Genomic DNA, 16,773 nt, shown 5'->3' on the forward strand with positions numbered 1-16,773 from the left:
TTCCAGGCCTATTCAGTTTGGGATTGGTACATGATTGCAGCACCGCATGCAGAAATGGTTGGACTTGCTGTGATCGCTCCGTGGAAACGCAATTCATGCACATTTTTAAGCAACACTCTTACACATCAAAACCTGAATCGACAGTAGCGGTTCGAATAATAATAATTAAAAAAAAAAACCTCGATAATCACAAACAAAATATATTCCATGCATTTTGGCATCAATGGTAAGGTCTTCAGTTGGATACCTGAGTTTTAACATTTATATCCAACATTAACATTATACTTTTTTAAAAAAATAACTCTAGGCAGCTAACAAAGTTATATGAAAGAAATTGGAATATTTTTTGAAAAGTTCATTTATTTCAGTAGCTCAATTCACTAAATGACACATTATATAGATTCATTTTCCAGCTTTTTCTGCTTGATAATGGAAGAATTTACAATTGGAATGAAAAACATTTTCAATACAAAAATGTGAACTTAATGAGAAGCATGTTTAATACTTGCTTCCTGGTTATGATTTTCAAATGTACTTTTAATCTGACAAAGCGAGCCTCATCTAAATATTAATGTTCTAATCTATTAGATGTGACTGTCCGTCCATTAGGGACGTACATTTAAAAGCAACTGAACTTCAACTGGTTTACTTATTTTTTTAGAGTTTGAAATCATTTGATGTTCTATAAAATAAGTAATTACATTACAAATAGAGACACTCCACGTGTCTTCATTCTTTGATCATTTTGGGATTTATCAAAGAATGATAAATCAGGAATAGTCAAACACCTTCCAGTGTTACCAATGTGGATTTATCTAAATAGAACAGAACAGATGTTGACCATAGTTCTGTACTTTTCAGTGAATTTTACTTTTCTTTAAAAGCCCGTAAAAATTAGAGATTCGAGTAGATTTGCTTGACTGATTGTCATAAAACATAGAAGAAAACATTGCCTCGATGATGATGTCACAGCCGCTTACATACACCTGTGCTCCTACCTGTTCGTTAGTGAAGTGCTGCCATTTTAACAGAATCTCCTGAAGCAGAATCCAGCGCTCTTCTGTCCATCTGCAAATCGCTGCCCAGCGGTCACCGAGAACCTGCACACACACACACACACACACACACACACACACACACACACACACACACACACGCACACGCAAACATCTTCGATCAGTGTGTATTTGGAATAAAATTCTCTTTGAGATATTTTCCTCCAGGCAGAGTAAAACTTTCATCATGTTGCCTCAAAAGGTAATTGGTTCATACTTTTGACATGCCAGATGAGTTTTTTTTTAAGCTGTCAGAAATGCCGTTTGATTTTTGCTTCTTGCTCCTCTAAAGTTTATATTGAGCGCAGGGAGAAAAGAAAACAAACGCTGGACATGCAGAACACTGATTCTAACACAATGCCATTTTTTCTGCTCTTTAGTCACTAAAAATATTGCAAAACTGGCACTCATGTACAACGCCAACTTTTATTATCCCACTTCAAAAGAAAATGTCATTTTTTGTATCTATCCAGCTGTCGGAGGACCAAGTTAGAGAATTTATTTCTAGATTTGTCAAATGGGCTGTCTACGTTTAAACATAATGCAGATTGTACAACTACTGATAGTGTCTGTAGTTTATTTGAACTACAAATTTCAACAACAAAGTAGTTCAAAGTGCTTCACATGATGAAACAAACAAAAAAGGCATTACAGTCAAAAATTTAAGTAATGAAAAGTTGTAATCGGGACAAGAATTACTTGATTTTTCACGTTTTATTAATCAAATGCAACCTCAAATATGGTAGAGTTGAAGGAATTTAGTATTTCAGCAGCTTTGTAGTTTTCTGAAAGTTTGTTTCTAGATTAGTGGAGCATAAAAACTGAATGCTGCTTCTCCATGTTTGGTTCCGAGTCTAAAGACGCAAAATGAACAAGAAGATTTAAGTAGACATGGTTGAGTTTATCGAGATCTTATTGGGGCATTAGTCCTTTAATCCTGGAAATGTTCTTCCCATGATAGAAGGCTGACTTTGTTATTGTCTTTATTTGTCTGTGAAGGCTCAGGTCCACCACTACACGCAATTTTTTTAAGTATAGAATTATGGTATCAAAACCTACTTCATCACAAATGTATGTCCTATTCTTGAAGCTTTGTGATTGTACTCCAACAAACAAAAGAAACAAAAAGAAAAAAACAAAAAAACAAGATGCAACAAAACAAAATAATTTCTTTGTGAGTCAACAGTGCTGCAACAATAACCCATTTAATAAATCTGACAGCAACCGGCTTGAAGAAGCCAAGCCTGAACAAAGACAGCCATCTGTGTGACGGTACTTCAACCCAGGCATCAGGCTCCAATTATAGCAGCAGCAACAAACTGATTTGAAAATTAATGGCTGGAGTTGTAGCATAATCTGGTCTTATTCTTTGAGCTGTATAGGATATGGCAGGGCGCTGAAGTGAAGCATCGGCGTCGAAAATGAAGATAAACAACAACGTCCATTACTCCAGTCTGCAATCTTACTGGCAATATCTTTTTAGAAACGTTTTCTACTAAGTTTGCTTTTTGTAAAAAACAAAACACAGCCAACAAAACACAGCTAGTAAGTCTACAGAAATCTTCTGAAACATTTAGGTCGACTTTGTTTTCAAATGTGCAAAATATATATGAATATGCCACAACAATGATTCTTACCAATATTTTGTTTTAGTACACTAACACTTAAGTGGCATTCGGCAACGTTTTCTGTTCTTCTAGTGACACCGATCCACACTTTGAAACAAATCAAAACTGTGGTTCTAGCTCTGTTATCATCCATTACATTTACATCACATTAGAGGAACCTGAGGGACGGATTCTCTACTAAGCACTTGCGTTTACTCGCCTGGAGTTTGCTCTCCAAGGCGGCGGTCACGCTGTCTCCGGTGTTCTCGTCGACAACCACCACCATGTGGGTCAGAGAATTCACCCTCACCTGCTCCAACTCCAAGTCCTCCTGGAGGAGCTGCAAAGCAGACAGAACACACACAGATGGAAAACGGAATACAAAGTTTTACAATGCCACACTTTCGCCTGAGAAGAGTTACAGAGCTGTGAATGCATTAGTGCCTTTGGAGTTTTCCACTATTCTCCGATGCTGACACAGTTGAACGTTTCAGATTACCAAAAAAAAAAAAAAAAATGTCATCAGCAGACAAAACAAACCTGTCATGCTAAGCACCCGGATGCCTCAGAGCTGTGTGCTTAGTCTCTTGCTGGTCACAGAACTTTACATCCGCACATGAGCGAAATCTTATTAAATTTGCAGACGGTGCCACAGTAGTGGTACTCGTTCATGGGAATGATGAATTTATACACAGGGCGGAACTTAAAATAGCAAGCAGGCTAGTGCAGAAACAACAATCCGGTATGATGTTTAGATGACATAAACAGGAAATAATGATTGATTTCTGGAGGTGAGAAGTTGAACAGCCATTCAATAGGGAACAGGGATAACTTTAATAGCTCTTAACTTGATTTCTTTTCAAAAGCTTCAACAAATTTGTCTGGTTTATGTTACATCTTGACATTAGTTTGCCTCTTATATCATATCTGCTTAAGTAGCTGAATGAAATGTTTAGCTAATATATCTCCAAGGCAACAAAATAAAGAATAAAAAATCAGTCTAATGATCCTTCTGTCAACAAGTAAAGATTCACAACCTGAAGCCAAAGAACCTTGTGTTGCGCTAAGCACTAAATTTAATATCTAATGACATTGAGTAATTGTCCTTTTCAACTTGGCTGCTGTTATTTCACAATAAGTACACTGGGAACACTTTGAAAAAAATAAATAAATATGGAAAAATATATATTAAGTGACAGTTCAACACCAACCGCTTCTACACGCAGAAGGCTAATTTGAAGCATAGGTTTCAAAAGGCATGTGAAAGCGCCAGATAAATCCATTTAACACAGCTGGAGAGCTCAGCCTCACGCTGCGATTAGAGCGGAGATGGTGGAACGTTTTTTTTTTTTTTTTTAAAACACGGCCACGTTTAACAAAGTGAAAATACGAACAGCCGAGAGCCCCTGCTGCAACGGTTTTGAACCCTAAAAAAATAAAATAAAATAAAAAATCACAGTCAAATTAAAAAGCAAACATAGTTCTGTGATGATAAAATAATTTGACGACCATTTGATCTTTAAATTAGAGTAAAGAAAACAAGCAGAGAAAAACAGGAGAAGAAACGGAGCGAAAAGTCTGCTTTTTATTGGAATAAACAAAGTGGACAGCAGTGAGGTGCTGCTATTCATAATATATAGGCACAGTATTTTGCAGATGTATTGTCACTGCTATGCAGCATGAATAGTGTCTGGTGTCTAAGTGTTGGCTAATTATTCACTCAGGCTCCCTGTGTCTGTAATATTCCTTACATTTGTTTTTGTTTTTTATTCAGCCTAACAGAGACGGTCAGAAAGTCATTAAGAAGTTAGAAACAAATAGTTTCACTACCAGAAGCCAGAAACCTCGTTCCTGAGACAGAGATATTACCCATCAGCACTACGGGCTACATGTTAACTTGGGTCTATGCCTGTTATCAAGAGCAAAAGAAATATATGAAGATCTAAGTTTTTGCTTTGTGGTTCTCCTAATATCTTACTATATCTTTAATTCAGATGCATTTCTCAAGCTCAAGCTTACAATCAACAACAGTCAGTAGCTTTATTAAAGCTGCAGTATACACTTTTATCTAAATATGTTGGGGTTTTTTTTGTTTTATTTGCCAAAACTGTCACTGTTGTGATTTACTTCAACATATTTCTCTGTACATTTACATATGTGTGTTTATATGCATGTGTGTGTGCGTGTGTGTGTGTGTGTTAGGCATGTCGCAATAAACAATTAATCAATTAATCACATGATGAATTAAAAGGAGCTGAATAATTTCCATTTGCATGATTTATGGATTTTCTCTTTTCTCTCTTTCCACCAAAAACTGAATGATAAAAATATTCAGTCTGGTGTTTTGGTCTTAACTGGCCCTTTTTTGTTTACTTTTGAAGGATGATTTTGTTTACAGACGCTTCAGAATTCCTTTTATTTGCTGTTTTCTTTATTTATTTTTGATATTTAAAATGTCTTCCAGTTCCAGTGTTAAATGTTTGATAGAATTTAAATCTTGTAGATGAAATGGTCATTATCAATGTATTACTTGAAAATGGTCTCAAACCAACGATATTATCGTTTATCACAATAACTTCTGGAACAATGTATTGTTAAGCAAAATTTATCATGACAGGCCTAGTGTGTGTATGAGTGTGTGTATATTTTGTAAATGTATACTTGTGTGTGTGTGAGTATGACCTTATATATTCATATATACACATCTGTATTTTTTTGATCAATTTCCATTTATTTTCATATTTGTATTTCTAGATTAGCCCACGTGGTGCTTTAACGTTTCCTTCGCACATACTAATAAAGGATTACCCCATTTTATCTTTGTGTTTCTCTCTTACATGAACGTGTGGGAACACGTATTCGAGGTGAAAGTGGGGCCAGGTGATGCTCACCTTGTGCTCCTCCACTTGGTGCTTGATGTCCTCCAGGTCGGGACCGAGCGGCTGAGCGCCGATCTTCTTGATGCGAGCCTCTGTGACGTCCAGCCACTCGGTGAGCTGCTGCAGCTGCTTGTTCTGCAGCTCCATCAGGACTTCATGGAGTCTGGGACGGAAACAAAACCAGAAGCCTGTCAGTCGCACTGCCGGGCTCCGTATCCCCAAAGCAGTCTTCCCGAGGAGCGGCTCGGAAATCCGTCAGACGGCGGGTTTTAACGTCGAGGCAGGGATTTCAGGTAATTATTACCATTATTATTATTATTATTATTATTATTATTATTATTATTATTATTCAGACCCCATTCAGCCAGGGGGCCGTGTCTGCTTATCTCTGTGCTCGAGTCAACAAGATTATCGACGACGATAGCAGAACTGTTTAATTAAATTTGGCTCAGTGTCAGTTAATCTTGGATTCACTATAATTAGAAAGAGTGCAGCTCTTTGTACTCGTCGATGTGAGCCGCAGTAAAAATCTTCATTAACTGTGAAAGTAAGATGGGAGAGAAGGTATGTGAAGCCGACGTAGGCTCAAACTCTTTGTGTTCGGAGAAAACAGCTGTAAAAAAGAAAAAGAAAAAAAGAAACATAACCTCCAACATACATAAATATAAATTCTTCTTGTTTAAGCTTAGTAAATAGGACCAAAATGCTCTCTACTCCGAGAGACATTTGATTACTTTCTTCAAAGGAAGTATTTACAAGCACCAGGTCAGCAACTTCTAAAATCAACAGACCTATTTTCAGCAAAATAAATGTATTTATTGTAGATTTTTGTATTTTTTTCCCTGAGGAACACATCTAATCAGCAGGCTTTTATACACCAAGAAATGACTTTAATGAATTTATTAAACTTGGCCAGCTACATAATATTTAGTATATGTGACAAAAAATTGTTTTTTTACAGACTCCTTTGAGTACGTCCACACGGCAACATGTACTTCCACTGAATGTGCTACTTCCTTCTTACAAGCTGAAGGAAGATTTATTTGTGCTGACTCAGCAGTGCTGATATTCCACTTTCATTTACCGTTTGTGACGAGTTACAAACGTCGGCTTTTAAAAAAGGTCCTTCCAAGGTGAACATTTTAATCGTCCATAAGGAGAGGTAAGCCTACATTTCACTAAGAAATGCTATATATTTATTTATCCTTTAGTGCGGGTGTGCTGCCAGCAGACTAAGCGCTGAATCAAATTGTCACAAACATCCAATTTTCTGAGCTGATATGGATTAAGATGGAAATAAGTAAAATGACAACAAGCTAGTGCTAAAGCTGATAGCAGATGTAGTCATGGGAAAAGAGTTTCTAACATAAAAGACCTTTAATGTGAAGAAATTGTTCAAACGGATTCCCCCACTGTAACCACCTGTCAATATAAAAAAACAAAAAAAAAACAAGATTTATTTCAAATTGGTTGAACTTTTTCTCCTACTGCTGTAAACGCGTTGCGTGTTATTGTTTTCATCCAGAAATGACGCGCATGCCCACAATGCTGGAGGGCAAAAAGACGATTCTTTTGCAGACGCACTAGAACAAAACCTTTAACGAAATAAAACCTGGAGATGTAGGATTCATTCATTTAGTGCGGTGCGATTCAGTAAAGGAAAAAATAATGCGTAAAAAGCACAGAAGAACAGCTAAAAAACACTGGTGATCATTTTCTTGCTATCTGTTTCGGCTACGCCAGTGGTCCTCAGCCCCCGGACCAATTGGTACCGGGCAGCACAAGAAAGAATTAAATATTTCCGTTTTATCTATTATCTGAGTCTGGAGGATCTTTTATTTTGAAAATCCTTTAACCGGATTCTCTCGGTTACGTCTTGCGCGCCAACATTGAGCCCACAAGCAGCAAAATGAGTAAGAAACAGATCAGATGTCTTTGGAAAGTTTCTTTGCGAAGGAGAAGAGGCCCAGAAAAGAGACAGGAGAATGGATTTATCCCAGCAGGTGATTCCCACACTCCAAGCTCTGCATGATGTGGTGACCGGCTCGTTAATGAGGCAATGAAGCTTCAAACTGCTTCACCACTAGAGACCAAGCACCCTGTGCACAAGCAACACTTCAGGTGTCATTTCTCCCATCACTCCCAGACGGACCGTCTAGTTGCAGAGAAACAAGCTCAGGGCTCCCACTAGTCGTTATCGTGAGTTCAAATTTTCACGAAATTTTAAATTGTTCGTTTTTGTGGCGCATCTGTATCTCTTTGCTTCCGCTCTCTTTGCTGCACTAGTAGCAAAGAACTGCGTCTCTTTATTTTATACTTTTCATTTAAGAATTAGCATGTTGACGAATGACAGCTAAAACCAGTGTTAGTCATTGTCGGCAAACAGTTCAGAGTTCGCATTTTGCAAGCATGATGTCACGTTTCAACGCACCTACATGTCTCTGGGAAACTACCAACAAACACAGCCAAGGTAGGTGTTTGGGAAACATTGTTAAAGTTTGGATATTTGAATAACCCTATTACAAATCAATTACTTAAGAAAATACAATCTAAGGTTTTATTATTTTTAGACTAGTCCAGCAGTACATCAGTAGGGTTTTATTCACAGTGCAAGAAGATCGAGACAGAAGAGGAATATAACCACTTTAGTTCTCACTTAGTTCTTGTTTGATGGTTATATTTCAAACTTTAAATATTTAAAACACTATAATATGGCCTAGGTCCCTGAACTGAAATATTTTGTTAGACCTGTCTGATCTCCTTCAGGTTTCAAAGGGAGATCATTTAATAGTTTACTTCTATTGAAAACCTCGGTGATCGTTGTTGGCCAACTCATTTCGGCAATCCGCTGTCAAACGTTTATAGAAGTAATAAATTAATCGTCCATTTACTGATAGTTCAGCAGAAAAGACATTGAAAACCCTACATGTATTCATTTGCTCGCCAATAACTGAGCGTGGAGGAAGTTTCAAAGAAAACGGAGGTGTGCAGCTGAACGACCAATTTCATGAGAAAGTAAAAAGAAAATGTGACCTCTTGTAGTTAATTATCACACTGTGAGCACAGATAAAAAGAAGAGGTTTCAGGCAGTGAAACTGTCAAATAAAGTCCTGGTGAGGTGAAAAATGAGTAAAGGGCAGTCTTTTTCAAAATATTTGCAGGGAGGAACAATAGAGCCTGCTAAAGAGGCTTTTCTACCTCCTAAAATAAACAATTCTAGATTATTAAGGTTTAACCATTCAGCTTGTGGGAATATATACTAAGAGTCGGCAGACCTGTTCTGTCTCTCCATGCTTGCTACTCTCAGGTGTTCCCAGCGGGAGTTCAGGAGGTTCATCTGCTCCCTGACCTCAGAGTCCTCGTCCTCACTGAGGTTACTCTCCGCCAGCAGGGCGGCGCCGGCCCGCAGGACACGGCCGACGCTGCCCTGATGGGTGGTCAGCTCCACCATGTAGCCCTGGTGAAGAGAGAGTGGGCGATATATCACACGTACTTCAAATCGATTGAAAACGCTCAATTAAGGGTTTGGCTCGTCTCTTGCTCCGCCTACCTCATGCGTGTGGAACTGCTCCTTCACCTCCTCCACGTGGGTGGAGACGGAGGGCTGACCGTGGAGGCCGTCCTCAGCCGACAGCAGCCACGTCAACACCTGTAGAAACCAGAGCTCAGCAAGTTACTGAAGGAAGAGGAACGTTTGCGTTTTTGTTACACTCAGCAGTTTCCTGTCGTTTTAAAGTCGCAACTCTTATTTACAACACGGCAAAGATATTCCCACACCGTTGAAGTCAAGTCACATTTTGTCACATTGCAACCACAAACTCAATTTTTATCAAGACGATATGTGATGGAGCAACATGCAGTAGTGTAATTGTGAAGAGGCAGGAGAATTTGTATTAAAGGAAATGTCATTTTAAAGTCTCACCACAGATTCTTAAAGGGACAGTATAATGTATTTCCAAGGCACTTAGTGAAACTTTCGAGCATAATCAAACAACTATGTTAAGTTCAGTTGTTATAAAAATGCTATATATATATAAATATATACATATCAAATATGACTTAAAGGAAACTTGACTTTGTAATTTAACACCTTGAAATTGGGCTTCTGTCTCTTTAAAAACTCCTGTTTTTCTGAAACTCCGCCTTCAGGAAGTCATTGTTATAGGGCCTATGAATGTTTTTTTTTTTAAAAAGTTTTCTAATGTTTTATTAGAAGTAGCTCGTATAATTAGCTCGGCTGATGCCCAGTTCCACCAGGTGTTTGCTAATTGCTGCTGGCTAGTCTGAAGGAGCTGAGGGAGGGAGGAGTGATACATGAGATGGAAGCTCAGCTTAGAAACTGCAGCTTAGAGCAGGAACTTTGTGGAAAAGGCGGCGCTTAGTGAAGGAATGCGTTTTCTACAGCTGAATGGTTGCCAAGGGAGACCAAAGGGTTCTTCAAACATCCATGAAAGAAACAAAGCAACACAGTAGAACATGTTGCATAGCTAAAAAGTGATAGATAATAATACAGGCTCCACGTTAATGCTGCTAAAGTTGGTTGAAATCTCAAAGCCTAAAACGCAAACAATTCAATCTCTACGACGAAACTGGATCCCTATGGGTTTATGTGCACAGAAACCAAACATGAGATGAGAGAGTTGCTACAGTTTTTTTTATTTATTTCTTTTTTTACCTCCTCCAGTGAAGCCTGGTAGCTCTCCAGGCTGGTGGATCCAGGAGGCAGAGGACTGAGGCCCCGCTGAAGCTCCTCCTGGCTGCGGGTCAGGAACTGATGAACGGAGTAAAACACGCGACAGGAGACAAAGGGGAAGGAAGAGATGGGGCGAGGAAACAAGACATTAGGGGAATGTGGAGGAGACGGGGAGACATTAGAGGAACAAAATGCAGGGATCATGACCAGAATGTAGGAGAGAACAAACGGAGAGAAGGAAAAGTGGCAAGTTCAGCTTCAACAACCGTTCCTCTCTCTCACTCCCAATCCCAGACATTGTCTGTAGTGTTTGCGCTTGACGTACTGTTGATGTAATGCAATAAATTATAATACATTTTCTCTAGATGTAAGTTATAATCCTAAATAAATTAAAACTTGAAGAGTTTCTTATTTCTTAGCACCTGGATGAAATGTGTTAGTGCAGCCACAAGGGGGTGCTCATCAGGAAATTGTTCTTTACAAGCGGTGAAGAAGAGTAGACACCCGGCTACGACAGGAGATAAAAGTTGGGGCTGGAACTCAACTACCAACTCCCAAGATGAGACAACAGATAATATTTGAGCTATTAGAGGGAGACGAGGAAACATTTCGCAGTATTCTGGGGAAACTAAGAATTCCCATATTTGGTTTTTGAACATAAAGATCAGCAGAGCAGCAGAAAATGTCCACCACACCAAATTAAATGAACATATTCTCAAATATAAGTGCACCTCCAACTATATTACTAAAAAAAAGGAAGTAGTAATTTAACTTAAACAGGGAAACCACCACATAATTACTTCTGTAAAAATGAAAACCCAAGATCCAGTTTATCAGAAAGTGGCTGACAATCACTGCCCACTTGACGGTTGTCTTGCCAACAGTCATCAACACCCTCCAGTAGGAGGGAGAGTCACAGATGGTCGCTGCTGACAAAGTGGAAGTGGAAAAGAAAACAGTTTGGTAAAATTTGGACTCAATTTGGAAATAAAGGTCCAGAAGTCTGGAGGGAGAGTGGAGAGGCACAAAAAGGAAGCTGCTTCAGGTTCAGGGTATTCCCTCAACTTTCCAAAATCAATGATGGCCTCTGGCATCATGGCGTCCCTGCTGGTGTTGGAACAAAACACAGAGTTGGTTGAAATGTGGACTAAAACCCCGTCTGTTTAGAGTTTCTTTTGAACCAAAATAAATAAAAAGTTGACCAACATAGTTGATATGTGTTGATGATTTTGACGATGGCACTCATCACAGCGTGATGTCGGTCACTGGTTTTCTCACTTGTTGACTGGACTTTTTTGTACTTTTGGGTTTTTATGATGTAAAACACTTGTTGCTGAAACGTGTTATGCAAATAATCTTCACTGATTGATTACCGTGATAAATTTCTGAGAAGAATTTTGATTTACCATTGTGACGATAATGGTATCACAACGTGTCGGTAAATTTAAACATAATTTAATGCAGAGACTGTGAGCATCAACATGAGTTGCAAATTTTATTTATTTTTTTTTTAAATTGAACTTAACTGAATTAGAATCAGATAATGATCATTTTAATTATGATTTCAATAAGCTACAAGTTTCCAAATATATTCCCAGGGTCGTTTTTATGGACATTTGTCAATGGCAGCAAGAACAAAGAAACAAACAGATGTTCAGCCAAAACACAGACAGACAAATGTTAGCGTTGAAGCGTTAGCACTGCGAGACACGGACCTGCTCCGTAAAACGTCTCCTCTTTTGCTCTGGCGACTTGACATATGCAGCCTGGGTGTAGGCATAGCTTTTATAGCGAGGCTGAGGGGAGGGGCTCCGCACGCGCCCCTGAGCCACACTCACTGTGATCTGAGAGGCAAAGACAGAGGAGAAGAAGAAGAAGAGGACAGAGATAGACAGAGAGGTGGGAAGAGTTGGCAAAGAGGCAGGATAAAGAAAGGACAGATAGAGGCAGAAGAATGTAAAACAGTGTGCAAACAATCCCAACAGCCACAATACACAGAGGAGTGAAAAGCTGAAAATAAACAAGGGTGGAGAGAGAGAGGGGGGGGAAGCAGGATGCAGGAAGTGAAGGTCTGAAAGTGGCTAAAATAAAAGATGCAGGAGAAAGTGAAGCGAAAGGTTTCCATCCAAATGTCAATCTGATCTTTTGGGACATTCAGAAACAAACAGGGACAATTTAAGTCGAGTAAAACTGGAAGGTTGTGCCTGAGTTATTTGAACCGGTTTGGTGTGATGTGAGATTTACTGACTTTTGTCTGAAAATGCTAGTGAATTAAATCCAATTATTAGCTTTTCGAGTGATTTAATAGGTTGAAATAAAAAAACATAAATAAACGGGTTGTTAATTTAAGATGTAGATGGGAATAAACATGATCGTAAAATAAAAGATTGATTCTGGCTAAAAATCTGCCATGTGTATGAAAAACAAAGGGCTTACCAGTGTCTGATTTCAGATGAATGCAATAATAAAAGATGGAAAATTATTTACCACGGTCTCCTTTTTTTCTTTAACAGTACAGTGCATTAGGTCTTTTACATTTTTGAGAAAGTCTCTGGATGGAAACCCAGCTTTAGAGGCAGACAATACAGACAGGTACAGACAGAGACACAGTGTGACATCATGGGAACTGTGGCACAGTCAAAGCAAGTGAAACTCTTCTTCAGAACCATTTTTACTTCCTTGGATCAGAGGACATACAGTGACTCTTACGTTTCACCCTCAATTACTTTTTTTAAACCAAAAAAAAGAAAGAAAAAAAAAAAGAAGAAGAAAACTGTTTAATACACGACACAGAGCGTGGTCAGGGTTTAGCTCATTCAGAACTGTTCCCAAAGTCTAAATGCATTTATGGTTATGGATTTGCTCAGTAGGTTTTTGCTGAGAAACGACCATGAGGCCGTGTTCAAAGTGCCACCTCAGTCGGTTTCTGGAGATTTGCCTGCTTTCTACACGCTGATTTGACACTTTCAGGTGTTGGAAAAGCGTAAAAGTTACTGAACCTCCGTTGGGACAAATGATGAGAAAAGGGAAAAACAGCCCACTTTTCCACTGATCCACACCGACAGATCACCGACTTCTGGTGTTGATCGCACCATCATGAGTTCAATGAGCTTCAGTGGATTAAATACAATTAGGTGTTCCACAGGGATCACTGCTTGGTTCTCTTTTGTTCTCCAGATACATGCCAACTCTATTTGAAGACTTTAAGTGAACATCACTATTTTAGTCATTTTAGATAACATTCAGCTATAAATCAGAACACATATTTGTCCCGAAAACGGAGAAATTTTTGCCTTTTATGTTATTTTTCTTGAATCATAGAAAAGGTTAAACGTTTTGACATAGCTTCATGTCACAGCGTGAAGAAACTTCAGAAGCCAGATAAGTAAAAACAAAAATGTAGTTTGCTTAAAAAAATATAAATGAAGGACAAATTGCACGGAAAATTTTGGCCTTTGGCTCACACCATTTATACACTGGTTCTAGTAAAAACATTCCTCTATCAAACCGTGTTTTATAAATGCAATAATGGAGCAAATTTTGTAACAGACTGTTGTTGGCAAGTAAGTGCATAAAATGAGAGGCAATTTCATACTTGAATAAATTATATGTCTGTGTTTACTTGCTTTGTAAATACATCTTGACAGAAATCGGACTTTCAGAAAGCCTGAAGAAGAACCAGATAAAAAACAAAAAAGAAAAATCTATAAGTTCCACCAGTGGAAGACTTCTGCCCAGGACTAAGAGGGCATGTTTGGTTCAGACCTTCACATCTCTGCTGAAGTCAAACTGTGCAGATGTCAGCTCTTATCTGAACTGAACAACAAACAGAATCTTGCAGAAACCTTTTATTGGTGCTTTTTTCCCCCCACTTGCAACCATAAACTTTCCTGTTCTTTATTGGGGTTTTGTGAGATTAGACCAGCACAAGGTAGAGAAGTCTCTCTCTCTGTTTCTCTTTGTTTTTATTTTATTTTTAAACCAAATGAACTATAAGCTGTAGGGGATACATTAATAAATGTATAAGCACCTTTGACTAACATGAATCTGCTTTCATTTTAACCAATCTCTCCCACTTCAGTCTCCCATTACAGCTCTTCTGTAACGGGTTTTGTTTTTTGAAACCTTCCATCACACACTATAAAATATGAATTTGTCACTTTCCAGCTACTTATCTGTACATTCTACCTCCAGATTCACCATCACCTGACATTTGTGTGCGTTTCCCACGGTTCCCCCAGTGTATTATAAGCCTGGTGGGCCACCAGGCTTTACTTTTGCCTCCACCAGACTTAGCATTGCTTATTTTATTATTTTTTTAAAGTCTTTTTAAAATGTTTGCATTTTTTAAAGACTTTATAGGTGGTGTTCAGGTATTAATTTTCCAATCTTTTAATAAGACATAATTATCAAGTGGTATTTTCAAATTTCCTGTCGTCTTTAGATGTTTTTTTAAACTCAAAAACGCAACGGGCCACTGGATGAATGACTGCCCTCACACTCAACCACCAGGCTTAGCAAGTTTTCTGAGGGAAACCTTGGTTTCCTCACCTGTCCTTTCCAGGATTTTCACTCAGCCCAATGAGGAAGCAGCTGGAGAGCAGCTAACCCCCGGATCAAATGTTCCCCTGAAAATAACATCAAGCTTTCGTTTTCCTCTCTACCTGCCCCAGGCGCCAGATGGATGGATGGGAGTGTGTGTGTGTGTGTGTGTGTGTGTGTGTGTGCGAGTGTGGGGATTCGATGCATTTCACCAGATTTAGGTAATCATCTCCAAGTTTCAATCGAGTTATTTTTCATATATTCCTTCATGAAAAGTTAAGGTCCTTCATCCCGCGGAGCCCCAGGTGGTGTTAATATAATATTAACGTGAGGAAGTGGTAGAAGTGCTGTTGTTGGTGACAGATGATGGAGGAGGGCGATAATAGCTCCTGTCAGAACCTTTTTTCACCGTCTGTATCTCTTATTTCATTGTGGTCTTGCTTGTTTCCTGTAGTTTTTTTGGGTTTTTTCGGTCTGCTTCAGCTCACTCTTCATAATCCTCATCATCCAGCTTCCCTCCGAAAGCTAAATGTTTCAGTTTCACATCTGTCCCTATCTTGTTACGGACTCCGAATTCCTTGCAGGTTTATTCTTTCTGTTCTCAAACGGTGAGTCCGATGTGGCTGCTGCAGATGGAGGATATTATCAGCACAGTTATTGCACTAATTTCACCCCAATCTGCTGTGATTGGCCGCTGACCTCTGCCTAACTGAGCTTGAAAGGTGAGAGCAGATGTCACTTGTGGGAGCTGATTATTCTTTTCTTCTTCTCTCTGTTTTACAGCTTTTTAATCTCTGGTTCTGTGTCGAATCGCATGTCGGTTTTCATTTCCGAGGCCACGCGTTTGCAGGCGGCGGCGCTGAACAAATGCCGGTTGAAGCCCGTTCCTTCAGCACGCCGCCTGTTCCTCAGCAAGCTGGAGGAAATTATGGCAAGCGGGGGAGAACATCTGGTAACCTCCCCACCGCCGAGACTGCTACCTGAAATCCTGGCTGCGAAACGGATGACTGAACCAACATACAGATGGTTGGCAATTAAGGGCGACACAAAATTAAAGCGCTGCTGTAAAAGCGCGGCAAGGTACGGGGTCTGTGCATGTTTTGTTGCGTCACAACCCCAAATGTAACGCGACCTTACTGAGATTTGCATTCGTACGTGAACTTGAGTGTGGTGTAATTTATTTGCGAGCTAAATAAGAGCGGGGATATAAAGCTAATGAGCCCCTACAGTAAGAAAGATGAATTGCGCAAAAACACTGATCTCTACTTCAGACAGAAACTGCTTGGGAGACGAAGTGCAGAGGGGAAAATTAACAAGCTCTCAACTGGAGCTCAGCTATGAGATTTCCTCTGTTTCTAAACTATGATTTTACTGTTCTGATGAAAAGATTTCAAATGAAAACGTTTGCCATAGATTCATTCTATTTAATACTATATTTAGTTGGATGGCCTTTAGCTTCGATTACAGCGTCCATTTCCAAAGGATGAGCTTCTGGAAAGTCGGATATTTTTCCATCTGGTGTTGAATTTGACAGTTTTTACCAAGACATTACCAGTATATTGATTCGATGTGATAAAGATCATTTTCTCTTTCAACTGAATAAAAATGAAGTCTGAAACTTTTTAAGCTGCTCTAAAGCAACTTAAGATTGAATTAAACATGAACAGGAAGTGTTCCGACTGTGGAGCGCCTGGCATTTCCTGTTTTCAACTAACACATTGAATTATCTTCACATCAAGCAAAGTCCAGCCAGTTTACAAGACCGAGAGAAAATTGTTTAGTCATCTTTAATCTGAGTTTAGTAATGTTCTGTAATTACATTTTTAAATGTAGATTAATCTAGTTTTACCAAATGAATGATATTTATCTGATCATAAGGAACTATTTGACTTCAGGTTTTAGATTAAAAGAAGCAAGAATGAAACACATTATGATTTAAAGCATGTTAGAATCAATCCAGCTGTATAACTACAATCACAGTTGTGAAATTTGTTTCT

The 16,773-nt window shown here is 38.9% G+C and overlaps 1 protein-coding gene across 5 annotated transcripts in view; it reads right to left on the reverse strand.

Annotated features, from left to right (window-relative positions):
* dmd (dystrophin) overlaps nt 1–16,773 on the reverse strand; it is a 232,638-nt gene that overhangs the window by 105,702 nt on the left and 110,163 nt on the right. For 4 of the 5 annotated variants that reach the window (XR_006370052.1, XM_044110231.1, XM_044110233.1 and 1 more), the window contains 7 exons: nt 11,950–12,078; nt 10,217–10,312; nt 9,092–9,190; nt 8,817–8,998; nt 5,554–5,704; nt 2,883–3,002; nt 999–1,100 (listed from right to left, as the gene is read on the reverse strand). Coding sequence is in view for 4 of the 5 variants with exons in the window: in XM_044110231.1 (XP_043966166.1) it covers nt 999–1,100; nt 2,883–3,002; nt 5,554–5,704; nt 8,817–8,998; nt 9,092–9,190; nt 10,217–10,312; nt 11,950–12,078 (879 nt within the window). In the remaining variant the exon portion in view is untranslated. The remainder of the gene's footprint in view (nt 1–998; nt 1,101–2,882; nt 3,003–5,553; nt 5,705–8,816; nt 8,999–9,091; nt 9,191–10,216; nt 10,313–11,949; nt 12,079–16,773) is intronic. The other variant, XM_044110234.1, reaches the window with a different exon arrangement.

The sequence above is a fragment of the Gambusia affinis genome, linkage group LG24 (genome assembly GCF_019740435.1).
Source record: "Gambusia affinis linkage group LG24, SWU_Gaff_1.0, whole genome shotgun sequence".
NCBI classification, from domain to species: Eukaryota; Metazoa; Chordata; class Actinopteri; order Cyprinodontiformes; family Poeciliidae; genus Gambusia; species Gambusia affinis.